Consider the following 26,878-nt stretch of genomic DNA (forward strand, 5'->3'; position numbering starts at 1 on the left):
ATACATAATACAATACAACAATGGTTACCTTTAATGGAGGTCTTCATTACTTTGTGTTCTTTCATCTACTGACTAGTTTCTTTCCTTTCAGTTTGAAGAACTCTCTTTAGCTCTACTTATGAAAGGCAGTTCTAGTGGTGGTGAATTCCCTCAGCTTTTGTTTATCTAGGAATGTAATATCTTAATCTCTCCCTCTATTTAAAAAAGTCTTGCCAGAAATAAAATTTTTGGTTAGCAACTGTTTTCTTTCAGCACTTTAAGTATTTCAATCCACTGGCCTTCCTGCTTCCATGGTTTCTGATGAGAAATCAGTACTTAATCTAATTGCGAATCCCATAACCCTCAACATGTTGCTCTTCAGCTTTCAGAACTCTCTTCTTGTCCTTTGCATTCACTGGTTTGATCAGTATGTGACGGGTCATATTTTTCTTCTAGTTTATCCTGTTTGGTGTTGTCTGGGCTTCTTGGATGTGCACATTAATGTCTTTTGCTAAGTTTGGGAAATTTTCTTTCTTTCTTTGAATATTTCTTCTGCCCCTTTCTCTCTCCTTCTTCTGGGACCCACATGATGTGTATTTTGGTATACTTAATGGTGTCCCACAGGTCTCTGAGCCTATTTTCATTTTTTATAATTAATTTTCCTTTCTGGGCCTCAGCCTGACTCATTTGAACTGCCTTATCTTCGAGTTTGCTGATTTTTAATTCTGTCAGCTCCAAACTGTTGTTGAAACCTCCCTGGGAGTTTTTCATTTCATCTATTGTAGTCTTCAACTACTGGTAGTTCTATTTAGTTCCCTTTTAAAATTTCTCTCTCTTTACTAAGATTCTCATGTTGTTCATTCATTGTTTTCCTGATCTCCTTTAGTTCTTTCTCTGTATTTTCTTCCAGCTTTCTAAGTATAATGAAGACCACTTTAACGTCTTTGTCTGGTATGTCCAGAGTCTGGTCTTCTTTGGTCAGGTTTTCTGTAATTTTATCCTCTTCCTTTGATGGGCCATCATTTCCTATTTCTTTGTTTGTGTTGTAAAATAACTGTACATTTCAACATTTTAAATGTTAACTCTGGGATTTATTCCCTGGGGTGTCTGTTTCTTGAGTTTGTAACCAGCTGGTGATATGACAGCAATTTCTTGAGTGTCAGCCCTCCTATCAGAAAAAAACCCTGTTTTTTTCTGGGTCTTTGACTACCTGGTCTTGTGCTTGCTAGCAGCCTTAGAAGTTACCCTGTGTGCCACTTTGAATGTATTATGTCCCCCAAACACCACTATCTTAGATGCAATCTTGTGGGGCAGACATTTTAGTGCTGATTAGATTGGAATTCTTTGAGTGTTTCCATGGAATGTGCTCCACCCAACTGTAGGTGATAACTCTGATTAGATATTTCCATGGAGGCATGGCTCCACCCATTCAGGGTGGGCCTTGATCAGTGGAGCTATATAAATGAGCCGACAGGCAGAGGGAACTCAGTGCAGCTGTGAGTGATGTTTTGAAGAGGAGTTACAGCCAAGAGGGACACTTTGAAGAAAGCACAGGAGCTACAGATGAGAGACAGTTTGAAAACGGCCACTGAAAGCAGACTCGTGCTCCAGAGAAGCTGAGAGGGGACAGATATCTTAAGTGCAACTAAGAGTGACATTTTTGAGGAACTGCAGCCTAGAGAGGAACGTCCTGGGAGAAAGCCATTTTGAAACCAGAACTTTAGAGCAGACACCAGCCACATGCCTTCCCAGCTAACAGAGGTTTTCTGGACACCACTGGCCATCCTCCAGTGAAGGTACCCGATTGCTAATGTGTTACCTTGGACACTTTATGGCCTTAAGACTGCAATTGTGTAACCAAATAAACCCCCTTTTGTAAAAGCCAATCCATTTCTAGTGTTTTGCATTCTGGCAGCATTAGCAAACTAGAACACCCTGTTTATAGGAGCTTGAGTGCCTCTCTATTTCCCGGGAGACAGATCGCCTCCTTCTCCCACATGTTCCACTGCTGGACTTAAAGCAGGTAAGCCTTTGCACCAAGCTGTCTGCCTCAATCATTTCTTATACTGCTTTCATTGTCTTAAGCTCCTTTGGCCTAGAGGCTAAATTCTGCGGGGGGTAGGGTGGTAGGGGACAAGCTGGAGAGGAGTTTTCTAAGTCAGTCTTTCCTAGCTGTAACAAGGCCAGGGAACCACAAAGGGAGCACTGTACAGCTCCAAACTGCCCTGGAGAGGGGAGAAGGGAGGGAGCACAAGGAGCTTCTTCCACAGCTCCCAAAAGCTGCACTTTCTTGACCTCCCCAGCCACCACAGCCCTACAACTGTCCTCCACAGCTCTGGGGAAGTGTACTGTCTTTAATTCTCCTCCACTACCATTGGAGCTGGGGCCCTAGTTATCCAAAGTAACAAATCAAAAGCTATGATCAGTAACTAACCCATGCCCACCCCAGATCCTGGGCAAGTAGATTTAAATGACCTTTTAGGCACCAGCAAGCTACACCAGGGGTCGGGCCCCAATGATGCCTGCTGCAAGAGTAGGGGATGGGCAATTGTAACTCCCGTGCAGAAAGAGCATTTACTTTTATTTACCATATTTTACCTGCCTCTCCCTCCTGCGCTTCCCTGGATGCTGTACAGTGTTCTACTGGATTCCGTTGTTTTGAAATAGTTGATTCAGACAGCTCCTGCCTGTTTAATAGTTGTTCTGGTAGAGGGCCTGATTTCTAGAGCGTCCTACTCCACCATCCTCCTGAACATTTGTTACCTTTTAAAGGCATACTACTGAAGGTCATGTAGGGCATTGGGCAAACAACGGTTGCTCATTACATACTCTGTTGGTTGGCATCTGACATTCTAATAATTTGAATAATTTTATTTTGAAAGCTTTAGCACTTTCTTTACTGTCATAAAAAGGTGTCTTCTAAAGTAACATGAACTTTTTGTTAGATTAAATTTTAATCTGGAATGGTGGATCAATGAAACAGTTTATTGCTAAACATCTTGCACACTTGGTTGGAAAACCGGAAAAACAATGAAACCAAGGAAACGTTCACAGAAAGAGAAAAATTTAGCAAAAAATCTAGAAAAAAAGACTAGCTAGAATCCAAGGGAATGTTTAATATCTAAAAGTTTATCCTAAAAGGAACTGAAATATAAATTTCTGACTTATTTCTAAGCATTCAACTCCTCCTTCTTGAGTAGAATAACTGAAAAGACAATAAATGTATGACAGACCCATTAATGTACTAAAATCAAGTCTGGCTGACTCTTTAATTTATAAAGATTTTTTGTGGGCATTCATCTAAAATTTTAAGAACAGATAAAATATTAAGAGCAGATTATCAGGACTATGTTTTAAATACTGAACCTTTGAAAACAAAAAGAGGTATCAACTGGTTAGACTCACGTCAAATGGCTGGTTAACTCCCTTGGCAACAGCCTGGTATAAAGAGCTGGTGGAGTTGCTGCCCCTCTTGACATGTGGTCCAGCACCAAGGACGTGCTGGAGAACACTAAATGCATTGGCTTCTGTACTTCCTATGGCAGAACTTTCTGCTACAAGAGCAGCATGGACAAGACTGTCTCCATTCTGTTCTCGAATATCACCTAGAGCCAAGTAAGAGAGCAAAGAAGAAAATGGCAGTCATCACAGCTTTCATTTTTCAGTGTTCCCTATGACACACTATTAAACCACTAAGATCATGCTTTCCCGTGGTCCTCTGCTCTCCCCCTACCATCCCATCCTGTCCCCAGGACACATGCAAAACACCTGGTTAATATGTAACACCCAAGTAATCTAGTTCTTTCCTTCTACATTGAGACTAGTAGTGTATAATTGGGCCTATTCTACCCATTTCCATTGTTATTCTTGGAGGCGGGGAACTTCATCAGACAAATCAACACTAACAAAACAAAAGTGCTTACCTCCACGGTACCTGGCCTTTGCGCCAGCTAAACCAAGCCCACCCCTCATGTTGAGAAACTGTTCAGCAACTTGCTTTAGAACAGGATGACTCACACCTATTTCAGCAGAAACACAATGTAGAAACAGAATGTTTAAAACACAATTGTAAAACATCTACATTTTTCCTTGTTTTAAAAACCATTTACAGTATATTCTATATTTAGAACTTTTTTGTGTGTGCATGTATTATCCTCATTTTCTTTATTTTAAAAATACGGTCATTCCATTGATATTGTTTCCAACCTGTCTTTTATAAATTTATGTCTTTCTATATGAGTGGTCTACTTCAAATATTTTAATGGCTATAAAGAATTCCATTATACAGATGCAAAATCATTTTAATCAATCCCTTCTTTATAGATATTTGTATGCTTCCAATATTTTGCTATTAAAACAACGTTGCATTGTACATTAAAAGACACTATCAAGAGAGTGAAAAGACACCCTCCCAAATGGGAAAAAATATTAGCAAATCATGTCTCTGATAAGGGTCAAGAATCCACAACATATAAAGAAGTCTTACAACTCAACAATAAAAAGACAAACCTGACTAAAAAATGGGCAAATAATTTTAATAGACATTTCTCCAAAGAAGATGCTCAAAGTAATTAGTCATTAGGGAAATGCAAGTCAAAACCACCAAGAGATACTGCTTCAAACCCTCTAAAATGGCCATAATAAAAAAGATGGAAAATAACAAGTGTTGATGAGGATGTAGAGAAATTGGGACCCTCATTCATTGCTGGTGGGAATATAAAATGGTGTGGCTGCTGTGGGAGACAGTTTGATGGTTCCTCAAAAAGTTAAACCTAGAGGTACCATATGATCCAGCAATTCTACTTGGTACGCATCAAAAAAACTGAAGTATTTGTTGAGACAAAAACTTGTACAGGACAATGCTCATATTCACAATAGCTAAAAGGTGGAAACAACCAAATGTCTATCAAGTGATGAATGGATAAATAAAATATGCTGTATTGATAGGATGGGATATTCAGCAATAAAAAGGAAAGTGGTAATACTGAGCAAAATAAGCTACGCACAAAAAACAGAAATAGATGCTACCATTAATGTCAACATTGAAAAATGTAAAATAAATGATTTATAATGTAGAATGTAGGGGATCTAGTGTTACAGAGCAATTAATGAAGGGGGAACAATAACCCAATAACAAATAAGCTATCGTGGATAAATTTAACATTCTGGGAATGCCCAGGAATGACTATAGTTTGTTAATTTCTGGTGGGTATGGTAGGAACAAGTTCACAGAAATGTTGCTATATTAGGTTATTTTCTTGGGGTACAGTAGGAACATGTTGGAAGTAAAGTAGTTATTTTAGGTTAGTTGTCTTTTTCTTAATCCCTTGTTATGGTTTGTTGGAAATTTTTTTTTTATCGTATGTTTTATTAAAAATTTTTTTCATATAGTTAATTAAAAAAAAAAACAATAAAAAAAATATGCAGAGCCCCCTTGAAGAGCTGGTGGAGAGTGCAGGGGTGTTGGGCTTCCCTATCTTGATGGCTGCTGATGTGCTCACAGACATAGGGGACTGGTGGTTTGATGCGTTGAGCCCTCTACCACAGGACTTGCCCTCGGCAAGATGGTTACTGCAAAGGAGAGGCTAGGCCTGCCTATAATTGTGCCTAAGAGCCTCCTCCCGAATGCCTCTTTGTTGCTCAGATGTGGCCCTCTCTCTCTAGCTAAGCCAACTTGGCAGGTGTAATCACTACCCTCCCCACTATGTGGGATCTGACACCCAGGGGAGTAAATCTCCCTGGCAACGTGGAATATGACTCCCAGGGAGGAATCCAGACCTGGCATTGTGGGATGGAGAACATCTTGACCAAAAAGGGGATGTAAAAGGAAATGAAATAAGCTTCAGTGGCAGAGAGATTCCAAAAGAAGCTGAGAGGTCACTCTGGTGGGCACTCTTACGCACAGTATAGACAACCCTTTTAAGGTTCTAATGAATTGGAATAGCTAGAAGTAAATACCTGAAACTATCAAACTACACCCCAGAACCCATGAATCTTGAAGACAATTGTATAAAAATGTAGCTTATGAGGGATGACACTATGATTGGGACCACACTTCCCTCTGTCCAGTGTATGGATGGATGAGTAGAAAAATGGGGCAAAAAACAAAAAAACAAAAAACAAAAAAAACAAAAAAACCACCCAGTATTCTTTTTTACTTTAATTGTTCTTTTTCACTTTAATTTTTATTCTTATTAGTTTTGTATGTGTGGTAATGAAAATGTTCAAAAATTAATTTTGGTGATGAACGCACAACTATATAATGGTACCGGGAATGACTGAATGTATGCTTTTTATGACTGCATGGCATGTGAATATATCTCAATAAAAATGAATTTAAAAAAAAAAGTAATGAAGTACTGACAAAACATGATTGAACCTTGAAAACATTATGCTAAATGAAAGAAGCCAGACACAAATGCCACATACTGTATGATTCCACTTATATGAAATGTCCACAACAGGCAAATCCATAGAAAGAGAAAAGAGAGTAGTAGTTGCCAGGGACTGAGGATAAAGAAAATGAGAAGTAACTGCTAACGAGTATGGGCTTTCTTTTTGGGGTGATGAAAATGTTCTGAAATTACATAGTAGTGATGGTTGCACAACTCTCTGAATATAGTAAAAACTGCTGAACTGTACACTTTAAAAGGGGGGTAGGATTTTATAGTATGTGAATTATATGTCAACAAAGTTATTTACACAATATTGCAAACAATATTCTTGTGCAAATATTTTGTAAACTTGACGAGTTGTTTTTGTAAATTCCTAAAATTGCTGGGTCTAACAGTAAATGCTTAGAATTTTAACAGACATATACAAATTGATCTAAAAAAATGTATTGGTTTACACTCCCTCCAACTATTTTTGAGTGTGCCTGCCCTTGTTAATACTTAGTGTCAACATTTTGAGTTCTGCTAATCTCACAGATGAAAATCTCCTTAATTATTAGTGAGGGTAACAACTTTCAAAACGATAAAAGGCCATATGTATATATTTTGTCCCCATGAATTGTGTTTATGCCCTTTACCTAATTTTCTATTAAGTTGTGCATTACAAAAAAAAAAGATTTATAAGAATTCTTCGCTCAGAGAAACTAACCCCTTTACACAAGTTTTGCAAATACTGTAAAGAATTTAAAGCAAGCTATTTACAAAGTTAAATGTTGGATTCTGCTTTCTAAAACAAGGGATGAAAAATTAAACAAAATCCTGTCACAGATGCTTATCTGAGATAGAGAACCCGAACTCTCAAATTTTGCTTAATCTTGTTTTCACAAAATTAGTTTAAGGGACTGATATTAAGGAAGCAAATTTTAAAAGATAGGTAATTCACAACTTACCAAGTCCAATCAAAGCCATTCTTGCACTTGTAAAATAGTTCTGAACATAGTAATGTAACTGGGGAAATGAAAAATATTTATTACGTTATTTTGGTTTAAATATTAAGCTGTAAAAACTTAAAATGCAGTTAGGCAGAAAAGAAATACTCAGGCTTAAAAGGAGCTATAATGAACTAGAAGGGACTACCTAGTGCTGAATTATGTGGGATTTTTTTTTTAATTTCTCATTTTGAAATAATTTTGAACTTACGAGAAAGTTGCAAAAATAATACAACTATAAGAACTCCAATATAGCCATTTACCAACTTTTAACATTCTGCCACATTTGTTATAACATTCTAATTTCTAAACACTTGCGATTTAATAATAGGCTGCATGCTTTAATACTTAATATCTTTCATGTATATTTCCTAATGAGGATATTCACTTATATAACCACATTAAGTAATTATCAAGCTCAAGGAATTTAACACTGATATAAAGCAAACAGTCTACACTCCAATTTTCCAATTGTCCCAACAAGGACCTTTTAGGTACATTCTACATTACTATTAGAGCCAGTCCATGATGATCATGTGTTGTGTTTAATCATCACTGCCTCTTTAGTGTTGCACTCTTTTTGAAAATTGTGACAGCATACATACAACATAAAAGTTCCCATCTCAACCACTCCCAAGCATCCCATTTAATGGCATTAATCATATTTTTGAACAAAGTTCTAGGATTTACATATGGTTGTGACATGTGACAAATCTGTATCATCAAAGTGAAACCAGGTCTAAGACAGCTGATTAGGGAGAGGCTGGGCTCACTTCTTTCCCAGAGAAACAACTAGGAGTCTGGAAGAAACTTTCTGGAACAATGATTCTGGAGCTCTGGAGACTGGGGGGAGTGCTATGCAACACTGAGGAAAGTGCAGGATAAAGAGATGGAGACAATACAGTGAGAGATCATGAGTAAGCCCCCTTAGCTCTGGCTCCTGGTGCCCACACTCCACTCTAAGGGCATAAAGCTTGAGGGTATCCAGTCCCTGGAGTATGGCAGGCTGTAGACTGAGAAGCCACTGAGGTCCACTCTCCCAAAAATAAGGTGGGACACACTCTAGCACTGGTCCAGCTTTTGGCCGGTGAATTTGGACTGCTGGGACCTGTAGTTTCAACCTGCCCAGATTGGTCCTGCTACACCACTGTCTAGAAACAGCAGGGAGAGGAGTCAGCCTTCCAAGGGCTGAGGGGAAGAAGCTGCAAAAGAGGGCCATATTTTGGGCAGACCAGGAAAGCACATCCTTCGGCAGTGGTATCAAAGGCTTTTTGGTGTCTTTACCTGACCCTCTTTCCAGGAACCTGTAGAACTGTTGTGCACACCCTTCGTGGGTCCCCAGCCCAGCCCTGGTTGGGTACTACTGATAAGCCAAGTAGCATTAACACACAGCAAGTCAAAAACAAAATCTCTGACAAAAGAGAAAATCCTACCTTCAGAGTAAACTCATCAAGATAATCTGATGCCCAGACATCAGAAAAAATTATAAGCCACACAAAGAAACAGGAAGATACGGCCCAGAGAAAGAAGCAAATCAACAAGTCGGAAGAAGACAGAATTTAGAACTAATCAAAGATATTCAAACACATCTCTTAAACCCATTCAAGGAAACGGATAAAGAGAAAAAGGATATTAAGATACTGGGTGAGCATAAGGAAGAATTTGAATGCAAACAAAGAGTAATAACGTCTTATGGGAATGAAAGACACAACAGATGAAATTAAAAATACACTAGAGGCACACAACAGAACTGAAGAGCAAAACCAAAAAGGATCAGCGAGCTAGAGGACAAAGCATCTGAATCTGAACACATAAAAGAACAAATAGAGAAAAGAATGGGAAAAACTGAGCAGGGTCTCAGGGAACTGGGTGACAACATGTGGACAAAATTTTGTGCCATGGGAGTCCCAAAAGGAGAAGAGAAGGGAAAATGGGCAGAAAGAACATTTGAGGAAATAATGGCCAAAAAATTTCCAAAATCTTATGAGAAATATGACTATCCACGTCCAAGAGGCACAACTTACTCTTAACAGAATAAATCCTAAAACAACCACTCTAAGACACATACTAATCAGTTGTCAAATGCCAAAGATAAAAGCAAACTCTGAAAGCAGCAAGAGAAAAGTTGATTCATTACATACAAGGGATGCCTAATACGCTGAGGCAAGAAGGCAGGGATATGATATATTTAAGATACTGAGTAACTGCCAGCCAAGAATTTGCTACCTGGCAAAACAGTCGCTCAAAAATGAAGGAGAGAAGATGGAAGAAGAGGCAGCATAGAAAGGAGTGGAAGTTAGTTAGTCCCCCTGGAGCAACTAACAAACAACCAGGAACAACTAGTAAATGATCTGGAAAAACTGGTGGGGGACAACCATGACTGTCCACACACCATGCACCAATCTGGACTGGGAGCAATGCCCGAGATCACAGCTTGGAGACTGTGAGTAGAGACTGCGGGCATGAGCTGGGAGCCCCCTCCTCCCACAGCAGCCTGAACTGCAAAGCCTCGCTGTGATAGAGCAGCATTATCTGAACAGGCAAATATACCTCAGTTCAGCTCCAACTGGGGTTTTAACTGGCAAATGTGGACTGCTTAATACAAGCTAAAAGTCCCCAACAAGCAGACATAGGCTTTTGGTGACGACTGACACTGGAGCCAGGGGACTTCTCTGTCCCGGGAAGGGGAGCCCAAAAGACCGGGTGCTATCTCTGGCTGACGGGTGAAACTGGGGGCCATGGACTGGTCCTGAAAGGGGGCTTTCTGTCCCTTTTTCTCTTTCTTAACCTTAGTGGCTCAGTGGAGAAAGCCTCAGCCATTTTCAGTTTGCAGCGCTCTGACCCAGATGAGGGTGGAAATCGCAGAGTCAGAGAGACAAAGAACCTATTTAAATGCAGATGATAACTCCCTAGGGGGTGTATCTTCGCTAAGAGGAAGGAGGTGGTGCCCAGCTCTACTACCCACCTTCCATTCAGAACCAGACCCCAGAGCCTGGGGGAAAACAGCCAAAACAGAATCTAAGCAGGCCACACCTCTTTACACCAGTCAGGAGCTACAAGCTGACAGGCGCCACTGCTGGGCAGGTTAGGAAAACCACAGTAGCTTGAGGCCTCACAGGGTGTGTCAATCTTTTAAGACATACCCTCAGAGAAACCTGATATTGAATATTGCCCCCTTCTGAGATCTGAGCCCATTCTGGTATGGGAAAACCTGATTGGGGTAACCAAGGAAACCAGATACCTAGACAACAGAAAACTACAACCTACACTAAGAAAAATGAAGCTATGGCCCAGTCAAAGGAACAAACTTATACTTCAACTGAGATACAGGAATTTAAACAACTAATGCTAAATCAATTAAAAAAGTTTAGGGAAGATATGGCAAAAGAAATGAAGCGTATAATGAAAACACTGGGCGTATATAAGGTAGAAATCAAAAGTTCAAAAAAACAACCGGCAGAATCTATGGAAATGAAAGGCACAAAACAAGAGATGAAAGACACAATGGAGACATTTAACAGCAGATCTCAAGAGGCAGAAGAAAACACTCAGGAACTAGAGAACAAGGCACCTGAAACCCTACACACACACACACACACACACAAACAAATACGGAAAGAATGGGAAAAAAAATGAGCAACATCTCAGGGAATTGAATGAAAACATGAAGCACATGAATGTATGTGTCATGGGTGTCCCAGAAGGAGCAGAAGGGAAAAGGGGCAGAAGCAATAATAGAGGAAATAGTCAATGAAAATTTCCCATCTCTTAAAAGACATGAAATTACAGATCCAAGAAGTACAGTGTACTCCAAACAGAATCAGATATCAAACACCAAAGATAAAGAGAGAATCCTGAAAGCAGCAAGAGAAAAGTGATCTATCACATACAAAGAAAGCTTAATAAGACTATGTGTGGATCTCTCAGCAGAAACCATGGAGGCAAGAAGGAAGTGGTGTGACATATTTAAGATACTGAAAGAGAAAAACCACCAACCAAGAATCCTATATCCAGCAAAACTGTCCTTCAAATATGAGGGAAAGTTCAAAATATTCTCTGACAAACAGACAATGAGAGACTTTGTGAACAAGACACCCGCCCTACAGGAAATACTAAAGGGAGCACTACAGACTGATAGGAGAAAACAGGAGTTCGGAGTTTGGAAAACAATTTTGGGAGATGGTAGCATAGCAATGTAAGCACACCGAATAAAGATAACTATGAATATGGTCGAAAGAGGAAGGTTAGGAGCATGTGGAACATCAGAAGAAAAGAGGAAAGATAAAGACTGGGACTGTATAACTCAGTGAAACCTAGTATAGCAATACTCTGAGTCAGTAATGGAGAGAGGGTGGTTAGGGATATGGGAGGATTTGAGTTTCCCTTTTTTGTCTTTATTTCTTCTCTGGAGTAATGAAAATGTTCTAAAAATTGAAAAAAAATTTATTGTGGTGATGGATGCTCAGCTATATGATGGTACTGGGGGCAACTGATTGTACACTTTGGATCTTTGGAAAATTGTATGGTATCTGAACAATTCTCAATAAAAAAATATGTGGTAACTCTAAAATAATTTAAATGAGTTTATTATTAACTCAAGAATCTATATACAGGTTATGGAAAACATAAGCACAGGGTAAGAATAATTTCACAAGTCAATTTGGAAAGAAAGGATTATTTTCCATCCTGCCCTACAGCACTTGTTAAATAATTTAGATCTTACTTTCTGTTTTGTATTACATTGTTCACCCACACATTTTTTATGTTGTAAAAATAAAAAAATAAAAAAATAAAAAATAATTTCAAAAAAAAGGAAAAAAAGAAAAAATGAAGGAGAGCTTAAGATATTCTCAGATAAGCAGAAGCTGAGAGAGTTTGTTAATAAGAAACTTGTCATACAAGAAATACTAAAGAGAGTCCAGCAGGCTGCAAAGGAAAGACAAGAGAGAGGGGATTGGACAGAGTAAAAATTAAGAGTATCATTAAAGGTAACTGTGCCAGTTTGAATGTATTATGTCCCCCCAAATGCCATTATCTTTGATGTAATCTTGTGTGGGCAGACCTATCAGTGTTAATTAGATTGTAATTCTTTGTGCCCCACCCAACTGTGGTTATGACTCTGATTGGATAATTTCCATGGAGGTGTTGGCCCACCCATTCAGGGTGGGTCTGAATTAAATTACTGGAGCACTATATAAGATCAGACAGAAGGAGCAAGCTACTACAGCCAAGAGGGACACTTCGAAGAAAGCACAGGAGCTGCAGATGAGAGACATTTTGAAGATGGCCGTTGAAAGCAGACTCTTGCTCCGGAGAAACTAAGAGAGGACAAATATCCCAAGTGCACCTAAAAGTGACATTTTTGAGGAACTGCAGCCTAGAGAGGAACGTCCTGGGAGAAAGCCATTTTGAAACCAGAACTTTAGAGCAGATGCCAGCCATGTGCCTTCCCAGCTAACAGAGGTTTTCTGGACACCACTGGCCATCCTCCAGTGAAGGTACCCGATTGCTGATGTGTTACCTTGGACACTTTATGGCCTTAAGACTGTAACTGTGTAACCAAATAAACCCGCTTTTATGAAAGCCAATCTACCTCTGGTGTTTTGCATTCTAGCAGCATTAGCAAACTAGAACAGTAAATGAAAGGGTAAAAAGAAAGACAAAAATAAGATATCACACATAAAAGCCAAAGGATAAAATGGCTGAAGTAAGTACTGCTTTTACATTAATAACATGGAATATTAATAGATTAAACTCCCCAATCAAAAGACACAAATTTATAGGGGAAATTTATGGCTCCAAATACAAAACATTAAAAAGGAAGAAAGAGCTGAAGTCAAAGAACTAATGGAACAACTGAAGAAGCTAGGAAATGATCAGCAAACTAATCCTAAAGCAAGTAGAAGAAAAGAAATAACAAGGATTAGAGCAGAAATAAATGATATGGAAAACAAAGAAACAACAGAGAGAACAAATAAAACCAAAGGTTGGTTCTTGGAGAAGATCAACAAAAGACTGACAAAGTCAAAAAGAAAGAAGACCCAAATAAAAAATAATAAATGGGAGGGGGGACATTACTGCAGATCCCAAAGAAATTAAAACAATCATAAGCAGATACTATGAACATCTGTATGCAACAAACTAGAAAATTTAGAGGCAATTGATAACTTCCTGGAATGACCTAGACTGACCAGAGAAGAAATACAAGACGTCAACAAATCAACTGTAAGTAAACAGATCCAATCAGTCATCAAAAAGCTTCCTACAAATAAAAGCCCAGGGCCAGATGGCTTCACAGGGAAATTTTACCAAAGTTTCCAAAAAGAATTGACACAATTCCTACTCAAACTCTTTCAAAAACTGAAGAAAATGGAACACTACCTAACTCATTTTATGAAGGCAACATCACCCTAATACCAAAACCAGATAAAGATGCTACAAGAAAGGAAAACTACATGTCAATTTCCTTAATGAACAAAGATGCAAAAATTCTCAACAAGATACTTGCAAATCTAATCAAAAGACACATTTAAAAAAAATCATACACCATGACAGTGGGGGATTATCCCAGGCATACAAGGGTGGTTCAACATAAGAAAACCAATCAATGTCATACAACACATTAACAAATCAAAAGACAAAAATTAAATGATCATCTCAATTGATGCTGGAAAAGCATTTGAAAATTTCAGCATCTTTTTTTGATAAAAACACTTCAAAACATAGGAATTGAAGGAAACTTCCTCAGTATGATGAAGGACATTAGGAAAAACCCACAGCCAGCACAGTACTCAATTGCAAGAAACTGAAAGCCTTCCCTCTACGTTCAGGAATGAGACAAGGATGCCACAACATTGTGCCAGAAGTTCTAGCCAGAGCAATCAGGCAAGACAAAAAAATAAAAGGCATCCAAATTGGAAAGGAAGAAGTAAAACTGTCATTATTTGCAGATGATATGATCTTATATTTGGAAAATCCTGAGAAATCGATGACACAGCTATTTCAGCTAACAAATTCAGCCAAGTGTTGGGATACAAGATTAATGCACAAAAGTCAGTAATGTTCCTATACCCTAGAAATGACCTAACTGAAGAGAGACTCAAGAAAAAGATTCCAATCACAATAGCAATTAAAAAAAAAATCAAGTACCTAGGAATAAACTTAATGAAGGATGTAAAAAGACCTCTACAAAGAAAATTACATAACTTTACTGAAAGAAGACATAAGGAGATAGAAAGATATTCCGTGTTCATGGATAGCAAGGATAAATGTTGTTAAGAAGTCAACATAACCCAACTGATCTACTGAGTCAATGCAATTCCAATCAAAATTCCAGCAACCTACTTTGCAGACTTGGAAAAGCTAGTTATCAAATTTATTTAGAAGGGAAAGGGGCCTCGAATTGCTAAAAACACTCTAAAAAGAAAAATGAAGTGGGAGGACTTAAACTTCTTGACTTTGAAGCCTATTATAAAGCAACAGTAGTCAAAGCAGCATGGTATTGGCAGAAAGACAAGACATATTGATCAACGGAATTGCACTGAGAATTCGGAACTAAAACCCCAGACATATGGTCAACTGATTTTTGATAAGGCCCCCAAATTCCACTGAACTGGGACAGAACAGTCTCTTCCACAAATGGGGCTGGGAGAAGTGGATATCCATATCCAAATGAATGAAAGAGGCCCCCGACCTCACATCCTGTACAAAAGTTAACTCAAAGTACCATAAAACTCCTAGAAGATAATGCAGGGAAACATCTTCAAGCCCTAGTATTAGGAAGTCGCTTTTTAACTTTACACCTAAAGCACAAGCAACAACGAAAAAACAGATAAATGGGAACTCCTCAAAATCAAAAGCTTCTATACCTCAAAGGAATTTGTCAAAAAGGTAGAGGCAGCCAACACAATGGGAGAAAACATTTAGAAGCCATGTATCTGATAGGAGACTGATATCTTGCATGTATGAAGAAATCGTACAACTCAACGACAATAGTACAAACAGCCCAATTATAAAATGGACAAAAGATATGAAAAGACAATTCTCCGAAGGGGAAATACAACTGACTAAAAAACACATGAAAAAATGTTCATCTTTACTAGCTATTAGGAAATGCAAATCAAGACCACAATGAGATATCATCTCACACCAATAAGAATCCAATTAAACAAACAGGAAACTACAAATGCTGGGGAGGATGTGGAGAAATGAGAACTCTTATTCATTGCTGGTGGGACTCTATAATGGTACAGCCACTCTGGAAGACAGTTTGGTGGTTGCTCTGAAAACTAGATACCGAGTTACCCTACGATTCAGCAATTTCACTTCTCGGTATATACCCAGAGATAGGAAAGCAGTGAAACAAACATATTTGCATATCGATGTTCATAGCAACATTGTTCACAATTGCCAAGAGATGGAAACAATACAATGTCCTTTGAGAGAAGAGCAGATAAACAAAATGTGGTACATACACACGATGGAATACTATGCAACAATAAGAAGGAATGTGAAAACATATGAAACGTGGATGAACCTTGAAGACACAAGCTGAGTGAAATAAGTCAGATACAAAAAGAGAGATACTGTATGTTACCACTAATGTGAACTCTGTGAAAAATGTAAAATAAGTGCCTTATAATGTAGAATACAGGGGATGTAGATATAGACGGAAGCTAGTGAAGGGGGAATGACAATCTAGTATGTACAGATATGAGAATGACGGTGAATGTAATGGTATTGTAATAGTCAGGTGTGACTACGGTTTGTTAATGGGATTATAAGTGTCACTGACACAATGAAGGTGAACATGTTCATAAATGGTTGTTTAAAGGCACGTAACCCATAGTAGCACTAGAAACCTAAATAAGTGTTAGTATGATATGCTTATAAGGTATGACACTGGTGCAGAGGGTTAACAACAGAGGGTATATGGAAAAACTATTCATTACATATTAAAGACTACATTTAATAAGAATATCTTACCAACACTATGTTAATACTAGGGATGAATAATTAGCAGCTAATAAGAGCTATAGTGTGAGAATGAAATTAAGTTTAGCTTTCACACAGAATAGGTGTGCCTTGCAGGGTGGGGCAGTTAAGAAATTGGCAGAAGGTTAAAAAGACCAACTGTAATCCACAGTCAGTCCCCCTGCTTATCCACCCACTATCTACTATCTTTGCAAGGTGGAGACTCAGGGTAGAAGTTCCCAAAATAGCCTCATAACTTGTTACCAAACTAGGCCAGACTGGCTCTAAAGAGGCCTGGGCATAACCATTATAGTCAGGGATGGAGATTTGTTCCAACGGTCCCTAATGTTGCAAATTTGCATGGGAAACATATTTCAAATGTTTCCAATTTGGGCGGGCTGCATGTTTCAAATCTGCTGGGCTAGTTAGGCTTGTTGAATAGAATGTAACCTCTGGAGTCTCCAGCCAATGGAGAAACAGGGGAGGGACTTGCAGTTAGGTGTAGGGAATAAATACTGCTGGGTCTATTGTTCTGGGCGCCAACCCCCACATTTTGGTTGGGCGCCCGTTCTTGCAAGATTGTGAATAAATTCTTTTCTTCTCCACAATTGGGTGAGCGTTTATTCCTTTTAGGAATAGTGCTTGTTTCTCACAACAGGATGTATTAAGTTATGATAATTGTTTAGGTTGAGAGTGATGATGATTGTACAACTAAGTTAAGATAATGTAAGAAACTGACCATTTATCTTGTGACAGAATATATAAAAGTGAAGTTAGGAACCCACTTCTTCATAAATCAAGCCCTCAACCTGAGGCTTGCTCTTGTGAAATTTAGGGTCGTAAATGGGAAGCTGAATCCTCCTATAGTTATGCCTAGGAGGCACCTCCTGGGAACTTCTTTTGTTTCTCAGATGTGGCTGTTCTCTCTGTAAGCCCAACTCAGCAAATAAATTCATTAACCTTCCCCCTACAAGGGACATGACTCTCAGGGGAATGAATCTCTCTGGCGACGTGACACATTACTCCCAGGAATGAACCTGGTCCTGGCAGCAAGGGATTGAAAATGCCTACTTGACAAAAAGGGGGAAAAAGAAAGTCAACATGCTGAGGTCACAGTGGCTGAGAGATCCCAAATAGAGTTGAGAGACTATCCAGGAGGTTTCTCTTATTCCAGCTCCAGCTAGACATTCCAAATAGCCACAGTATGCCATGCCATTACCAACAGTAGTCCACAGATACCTAGGCCCCTACCTGAGATTCTACAAAAGATTCACTCACTAAGTTTTCTCTCTCAGAATCTTAAATCCACCAGAATGTTTCTATGCCAGACAAGTCTTAAAACCAGAGGCAACAGCCTCTTTAAGAACAACAATCAGCTGCAGCCCCCCTTCCCCATACTGTCGACACCTCCTTTCAATGAACAAGTTAGGGTGCTCACACCCCTGAAGATGGAGAAAGAGAGGAAGGGATAGCAACAAAAAAGATAAGATTTAACAAAGGTTTATGAATAGTGAAACTTTATATGAATATATATATATACATATATGTATGTGTATGTATATATATATATATATATAACAGATGCTGGGATGCTGGAATAGCTGGAAAGAGGTAAATAACATGGTGGAACTGTAACCTGTAACATCCTTTGAAATTTGCTCTGTAGCTATTTGTTGAACTGTGCTTTGAAAGTCTTCACCTTTCTGTATATACCCTATATTGCATAATAAGGAAAGAACTGAAAATGTGGAACCGTAACCCATACAGTTTTTGAAATTACCTATATAACTGTTGAGCTGTACATTGAAAGTTAACACCTTTATGTATGTATGTTATGTTTTACAATAATAGAAATAGTTGAAGTTCTGGGACTGTGACCCATGACATTCTTTAAAATTTGCTCTCTAATAGCTGTTAAATTGTACTTTGAAAGTTATCAGTGTTATGTATATATGTTAAAGTTCACAACAAAAAATGTGAGGTAAGGGTGGTAAATGGCAATTCTGTATTTTATGCATGATTGTTCTGTAAACCAACAAGAATTCTCTAATAAAAAAAGAAAACATTGAGAGAAATAGGAAGTGAAGCCAGTATGCTGTTGAAGGTCAATGAGCAAGTAACTTAGTGTGATGATGATAAGATGGAAGGAAAAGAAGTGGGGTTCATTCCTACGCAAAGGGGTTAAAGGAAGAAGATTTTGGTCAAAGGATCTATTATGATATTTAAAAATCTAAATTGTTTTAAAAAGACACATATACACAGAAAAGGGCCTAGAAGAAAATACACCAAAATATTAACATTGAATGCCTTTGTATGTGTGAGATGTTCTCTCTTTTCCTTCATTTTGCTCATCTTTTTTGTCTCAATTTTTCTAAGTATACTTTTTGTAATAAAAATGATTTTTGGTTTTCATTTTAGTTAGAAGATATATAATAAGTGCACAGATAGAATTTTAATTAAAAAGCAAGCTGGACAAATGTGGCAAAACTTATGCTGGAGTTCTCTGTATGGGTTTTATATACTTTTTGCAACTGCCTTGTATGTTTGAAATCATTTCAAAATTATAAATTTACAGGAAAAAAAAGGCAAGCTGGAAAAAACAAACAAAAACCAAGCAAACTGAAGTTTTATAAGTTCCATTAGAAGAGAAAAAAGTATTTGTAAACATCTGAAAATGGTAGACGAAAGTTCAATTTAATGTGAAAACAAGTACATTTTAAATTGCAATGTGTGTTGCCCACAGACATAGGGGACTGGTGGTTTGATGGGTTGAGCCCTCTACCACAGGATTTGCCCTTGGGAAGACTGTTGCTGCAAAGGAGAGGCTAAGCCTGCCTATAGTTGTGCCTAAGAGCCTCCTCCCGAATGCCTCTTTGCTGCTCAGATGTGGCCCTCTCTCTCTAGCTAAGCCAACTTGGCAGGTGTAATCACTGCCCTCCCCTCTATGTGGGATCTGACACCCAGGGGAGTGAATCTCCCTGGCAATGTGGAATATGACTCCCGGGGAGGAATGTAGACCTAGCATCGTGGGATGGAGAACATCATCTTGACCAAAAGGGGGATGTGAATGGAAATGAAATAAATTTCAGTGGCAGAGAGATTCCAAAAGGAGCAGAGGTCACTCTGGTGGGCACTCTTACGCACAATACAGACAACCCTTTTTAGGTTCTAATGAATTGGGGTAGCTGGTGGTGGATACCTGAAACTATCAAACTACAACCCAGAATCCATGAATCTTGAAGACAATTGCATAAAAATGTAGCTTATGAGGGGTGACAATGGGATTGGGAAAGCCATAAGGACCACACTCCCCTTTGTCTAGTTTAAGGATGGATGAGTAGAAAAATAGGGGAAGGAAACAAACAAACAGACAAAGGCACCCAGTGTTCTTTTTTACTTTAATTGCTCTTTTCCGCTTTAATTATTATTTTTGTTATTTTTGTGTGTGTGGTAATGAAGGTGTCAGGGATTGATTTTGGTGATGAATGTACAACTATGTAATGGTACTGTGAACAATCGAATGTAAGATTTGTTTTGTATGACTGCGTGGTATGTGAATATATCTCAATAAAATGAATTAAGAAAAAAAAAACATTTAGTAGTTATGGATCCCGCATAGAGGTGACAACTGTATACCTGTCACGTGAGGGAGGGCCACATTAAAATATATGACATTTACTGGGAATCAAAGTAATGCCAGCCTTGTAAAGTGAATTGGGAAGTGTTTTCTTCTTCACATTTTCTGGAAGATGTAAAATTACTGTTATTTTCTTCTAAAATATTTGGTAAAATCAGTCAGTAAAACCAAAAAAAAAAAAAATATATATATATACATATATATATATGTATATATGTATGTATGTATATATGTATGTATGTATATATGTATATATGACATTTAAAGTTAGTTGACTAACCCCAAAGTATATAAAATCCAGAATCCTTTTCTTTCACCAAAAGACAGTTGTGCCAGTTTGAACATATTATGTCCCCCCAAACGCTATTATCTTTGATGTAATCTTGGGTGGGCAGACCTATCAGTGTTAATTAGATTGTAATTCTTTGAGTGTTTCCGTGGAGATGCGCCCCACCCAACTGTGGGTGATGACTCTGATTGGATAATTTCCATGGAGGTATTGGCCCACCCATTCAGGGTGGGTCTGAATTAAATTACTGGAGCACTATATAAAATCAGACAGAAGGAGCAAGCTGATATAGCCAAGAGGGACACTTTGAAGAAAGCACAGAGGCAGCAGATGAGAGACAGTTTGAAGATGGCCGTTGAAAGCAGACTTTTGCTCCAGAAAAGCTAAGAGAGGACAAACGCCCCAAGAACAACTGAGAGTGACAGTTTGGAGAGAAGCTGAAGCCTAGAGAGGAACGTCCTGGGAGAAAGCCATTTTGAAACCAGAACTTTGGAGCAGATGCCAGCCATGTGCCTTCCCAGCTAACAGAGGTTTTTGGGATGCCATTGGCCATTCTCCAGTGAAGGCACCCAACACTTAATAGCCTTAAGACTGTAACTGTGTAACCAAATAAACCCCCTTTTATAAAAGCCAAAAAAAAAAAAAAAAAAAAATTGCAGTGTATTATGAGTACCTCTTCTGGTGTCACTTTTCCAATCCTATAATCAGGACAATATAAGGAATTAGCCAAGGCATTCTGGTAAGCTGCAGCATGTAAATTTTCAATGATACCTGTAAGATAAAAAGCAGTTACTAAAATAAAATTTAAGAAAAGACAACAACACTTGAAAACCCAGAAAGCAACAAAACTTTTTATCTTTGGTCATCTTATGGAATTCAGGCATTAGAAGGATTTGAAAGGTATTATTGTTTAACCTCTAGCAACTTTTAAAATTCTGCCAGTTGAACATGCTAAGAAAGATAAGAGATTATTATATGGCAGAAACTTCTACATACCTCAGTCAAGCTAAACATGCCTGAGTCCACCTAAACATTCCTCTTCAACTTTATCTGACCTGGTATCATCTGGAAAGTATAAGGGCCTGGGTTCAGGAAGTCTGAATCTAGTTACCATTCTGCCACCAACTTGCCAAGTAACTTAGACAAGGTATTTCATCTGAATCTTAATTCTAGATTCTCTCTCTAGCTAATAAGGAAATTGCCAGAATAAGAGGAGATAAAAAAGTGTCAGTCTTACTCATATCAGCTCTCAGGAGTTAGGTGCTACTGTCAAACTGGACTCCTCATTTGTGTCCTGGCAATCAATGTCCCTGCTTTCTGCCTTTCTTCAAGTATGTTTCTCAGTTTATTTTTTAAACAGCTTTATCGAGCTAAAATTCTCATGTTATACAGTTTAGCCTTTCAAGTATACAATTCGATGTTTTTTAGTATATTCATAAAAGTTATGCAAGTATCACCAGTCAATTTTAGAACATTTTCTTCACTTCAAAAAGAAACCCTGGGCAGATAATAAAAAATATATTTACAGCCTCCCCCTCCCCAGCCCCGAGGATCTGGGGGAAGGTGCGGATGTGTTGGACATCCTCACCTGGACTGGTGTTGATGTCGTCACAAACACTGGGACTGGCAGTTTGATGTGCTGAGCCCTCGAGCATGGGACTTGCCCTTATGAAGCTCATTACCACAAAGGAGAGTCTAAACTTGTATGTAATGGTGCCTAAGAGTCTCCCTCTGAGTACCTCTTTGTTCCTCAGATGTGGCCCTCTCTCTCTCTAACTGAGCCATCTCGACAGGTGAACTCGCTGCCCTCCCCCCTGCGTGGGACCCGACTCCCAGGGGTGTAAATCTCCCTGGCAACGCAGAATATGACTCCCGGGGGTGAATGTGGACCTGGCATCGTGGGACTGAGAGTATCTTCTTGACCAAAAGGGGGATGCAAAATCAGACGAAATAGTTTCAGTGGCTGAGAGATTTCAAATGGAGTCGAGAGGTCACTCTGGTGGACATTCTTATGCACTATATAGATAACACCTCTTAGGCTTTAATGTATTGGAATAGCTAGAAGTAAATACCTGAAACTACCAAACTCCAACCCAGCAGTCTGGACTCCTGAAGACAATTATACAATAATGTAGATTACAAGGGGTGACAGTGTGATTGTGAAGACCTTGTGGATCACACCCCCTTTATCTAGTGTATGGATGAGTGGAGGAATGGGGATAAAAACTAAAGGACAAATGGTGTGGGATGGGGGGATGATTTGGGTGTTCTTTTTTCACTTTTATTTTTTATTCTTGTTCTGGTTCTTTCTGATGTAAGGAAAATGTTCAGAGATAGATTGTGGTGATGAACGCATAACTATGTTATCATACTGTGGACAGTGGACTGTATATCATGGATGATTGTATGGTGTGTGAATGTATTTCAATAAAACTGAATTTAATAAAAAAAAAAAAAAAGAAACCCTGGGACCAAGATGGCAGCATGAGACATTCCTGGGTTCCACCCTCCCACAGAATCTGTGAACAACTAGCAAAAACTGATGAAGCCATTTTCCTCAGAATTCTAAAGAACAGTTAAAAAGTTTTGCAGTAGCTGCACGAGTGCCAAATCAAGAAAATACAACTTAAAAACAGTAGGAAAAACTCACCATGCCCTGGCTGCTCACCACCCGCTAGCCCATCTGCAGACTGGTGTGGAGCTGGCCTGTGCTCTCAGAGCAGGTCCCTGGCCCCGTTACAGAGGGAGCAGAATAACCCCACGTGCTTAACAGAGTGCCCCATTTTCCTTACACTTTTTAGTTCTGGGAGCTGTCCTGTCTTAAAATAGTTCAGTCTGATCCCCAACACAGACACACCCCCCGCCCCACTTTTTTTTTTTAACCTGTGAGGCTTTTCTGTCTCTGGTTTCTTCCCCATTAGGGTACCCTGCCCCAGGGAACCAGATGGGGTCAATCCAGAGAGATAGGTCAATCCAGAAAAGTCCATTTTGCCAACTGAAACTGGATTGAAGAAGGGCACACAAGTTCTTACCAGCCTTTCTACTGCATTCTCTCTCTTTTTTTTTTTTTTTTTTTTTTTTTGCCCTGGGGGCCCTTCTGTATGCAGTACTCCTCAGTGGCTTGTGTTCACCCTGGATCACTGAGGACTTAGGTCCCTGTGCCTGGATATGTGTGGAGTTCTAACTTGCTGCTATGAGTTGCTCTACAGTCTCAGTCTGTGGTGGGAGGGACCCAGGCCGTGCTGCCTCTGTATGACTCACAAGCTATGCAGGGGGGGCGGGGCAAGATGGCGGACTGGTGAGCTGTATGTTTTAGTTACTCCTCCAGGAAAGTAGGTAGAAAGCCAGGAACTGCGTGGACTGGACACCACGGAGCAGTCTGACTTTGGGCATACTTCATACAACACTCATGAAAGCGTGGAACTGCTGAGATCAGCGAAATCTGTAAGTTTTTGTGGCCTGGGGACCCGCACCCCTCCCTGCCAGGCTCAGTCCCGTGGGAGGAGGGGCTGTCAGCTCCGGGAAGGAGAAGGGAGAACTGCAGTGGCAGCCCTTATCGGAAACTCATTCTACTGATCCAAACTCCAACCATAGATAGACTGTAACCAGACACCAGAGAATCTGAGAGCAGCCAGCCCAGCAGAGAGGAGACAGGCATAGAAAAAAACAACACGAAAAACTCCAAAATAAAAGCAGAGGATTTTTGGAGTTCTGGTGAACATAGAAAGGGGAAGGGCAGAGCTCAGGCCCTCAGGCTCATATGCAAATCCTGAAGAAAAGCTGATCTCTCTGCCCTGTGGACCTTTCCTTAATGGCCCTGATTGCTTTGTCTCTTAGCATTTCAATAACCCATTAGATCTCTGAGGAGGGCCCTTTTTTTTTTTTTTTTTTTTTTAATCCTTTTTTCTTTTTCTAAAACAATTACTCTAAGAAGCCCAATACAGAAAGCTTCAAAGACTTGCAATTTGGGCAAGTCAAGACAAGAGCAGAACTAAGAGAGCTCTGAGACAAAAGGCAATAATCCAGTGGCTGAGAAAATTCACTAAACACCACAACTTCCCAAGAAAAGGGGGGTGTCTGCTCACAGCCATCATCCTGGTGGACAGGAAACACTCCTGCCCGTCGCCAGCCCCATAGCCCAGACCTGCCCCAGACAACCCAGTGGGACGGAAGCGCTTCAAATAACAGGCACACACCACAAAACTGGGCGTGGACATTAGCCTTCCCTGCAACCTCAGCTGATTGTCCCAGAGTTGGGAAGGTGGAGCAGTGTGAATTAACAAAGCCCCATTCAGCCATCATTTCAGCAGACTGGGAGCCTCCCTACACAGCCCAGCAGCCCAGAACCGCCCTGGCGGGACGGCACTCACTGGTGACATAGCACAGTCATCACTCAACAGAGGACCCGGGGTGCACAGCCTGGAAGAGGGGCCCACTTGCAAGTCTCAGGAGCCATACGCCAATACCAAGGACTTGTGGGTCAGTGGCAGAGACAAACTGTGGCAGGACTGAACTGAAGGATTAGACTATTGCAGCAGCTTTAAAACTCTAGGATCACCAGGGAGATTTGATTGTTAGAGCCACCCCCCCTCCCTGACTGCCCAGAAACACGCCCCACATACAGGGCAGGCAACACCAACTACACACGCAAGCTTGGTACACCAATTGGACCCCACAAGACTCACTCCCCCACTCACCAAAAAGGCTAAGCAGAGGAGAACTGGCTTGTGGAGAACAGGTGGCTCGTGGACGCCACCTGCTGGTTAGTTAGAGAAAGTGTACTCCACGAAGCTGTAGATCTGATAAATCAGAGATAAGGACTTCAATTGGTCTACAAATCCTAAAAGAACCCTATCAAGTTCAGCAAATGCCAAGAGGCCAAAAACAACAAGCTATGCAGAACCAAGTGAGGGGAAAGGGAATGGGAACGGATTGGCATCTGGGACAGAATTTTTTTGAAACTTTTCTGTACCTTTGATTCAGCATTTTTAGAATCCCTCTCTAGTCTCTACTGTCCTCCAGAGTTCTAAGCAAGTAGAAATATGTTCTTTTATTCACTAAATCTCTGGGGAGGCTTTTTCAGGGAATGGCGTATGGTATCATATAATGATATCACTCCGTATTCTTTTTTATGGCTAAATAATAGTTCATTGTGTGTGTGCACCACATTTTGTTATCCATTCAGTTTTCTGATGGACACTTGAGTAGTTTCTACTTTCTGACTACTGTGAATACTGTGGCTATAAACACTGCTGTACATGTATCTATTTGAGACCCTATTTTAACTTTCTTTGGTTATATACCTAAAAGTGAAACTACTGAGTTATACGGAAATTGTATACTTAACTTTCCAAGGAACCAACAAATTGTTTTCCAAAACAGTTGCATCAGTTTACATTCCCACCAATAACGCACTAAAGTTCCAATTTCTCCACATCTTTTCCAACACTTATTTTCTGTTTTTCTAATAATAGCCATCCTTTGGGTGTGAAGTGATATTTCATTGTGGTTTGGATTTGCACTTAATTAATGGCTAATGATGTTGAACATTTTCTCAGATGCTTATAGGCCATTTGTTTATCTTCCTTGGAGAAACGTCTATTCGAGTCCTTGCCCATTTTTAATTGAGCTGTTTTTCTTTTTGTTGCATTATAAAAGTTCTTTATATACTCTGGATATTAAGCCCTTATCTGGTATGTGGTTTGTAACAATTTTCTCCCATTCTGTAGATGGTGTTTTTCACTTTCTTGATGATTTCCTTTGATGCACAAAAGTTTTTACTTTTGATGAAATCGAAATTATCTATTGTTTCATTTGTTGCTCACGTTTTTGATATCATACCTAAGAATCCATGCCAAATCCCAGCTCATGAAGATTTGCCCTTATGTTATTGTTCCAGTTTGCTAATGCTGCTGTTATGCAAAATGCCAGAAATGGATTGGCTTTTAAAAGGGGGTTTATTTGGTTACACAGCTACAGTCTGAAGTCCATGAAAACATCCAAATAAAGGGATCAACATAAGTATACCTTCATCAAAAGAAGGCCAATGGCATCCGGAAAACCTCTGTTAGCTGGGAAGGTATGTGGCACTCTCAGCTCCTGTGTGTTCTTCAAAGTTTCTCTCTTGGCTGCAGCATCTCCTGCTGTCTGTGAACACTTTTATAGGACTTGAGTGAATGGGTGGGGTAACACCTCCACGGAAATTATCCAATCAAAGGTCTCGCCCATACTTGATTGAGTCAAAACTTCATGGAAACACTCAATCAAAGGATTCCAACCTAATCAACACTAATACATCTGCCCCTACAAGACTGCATCAAAGAACATGGCATTTTGGGATGGATAGTACATCCAAACCGGCAGTTATTTTCTAAGAGTTTTATAGTTTCAGCTCCTATATTTAGGTCCTTGATCCATTTTGAGTTGATTTTTGCATATGGTGTAAGCTAGGGATCTTACTTCATTTTTTTGCATACAGATATCCAGTTGTCCCAGTACCATTTGTAGAAGAGACTACTCTTTCCTCACTGCATGTATTTAGCACCTATGTCAAAAAATCAATTGGCCATAGATGTTTGGGTCTACTTCTAGCCTTTCAATTCTGTTCCAGTGATTAATT

General features: G+C 39.5%; 1 protein-coding gene across 1 annotated transcript in view; it reads right to left on the bottom strand.

Annotated features, from left to right (window-relative positions):
- Positions 1-26,878, bottom strand: part of LOC119517065 (cytochrome b-c1 complex subunit 2, mitochondrial) — a 72,890-nt gene that overhangs the window by 21,591 nt on the left and 24,421 nt on the right. The window contains exons 7-10 of the mRNA XM_037813552.1: positions 20,933-21,030; positions 7,322-7,379; positions 3,903-3,998; positions 3,385-3,584 (exon numbers count right to left, since the gene is read on the bottom strand). Coding sequence (XP_037669480.1) covers positions 3,385-3,584; positions 3,903-3,998; positions 7,322-7,379; positions 20,933-21,030 — 452 coding nt within the window. The remainder of the gene's footprint in view (positions 1-3,384; positions 3,585-3,902; positions 3,999-7,321; positions 7,380-20,932; positions 21,031-26,878) is intronic.

The sequence above is a fragment of the Choloepus didactylus genome, chromosome 21 (genome assembly GCF_015220235.1).
Source record: "Choloepus didactylus isolate mChoDid1 chromosome 21, mChoDid1.pri, whole genome shotgun sequence".
Lineage (NCBI taxonomy): Eukaryota > Metazoa > Chordata > Mammalia > Pilosa > Megalonychidae > Choloepus > Choloepus didactylus.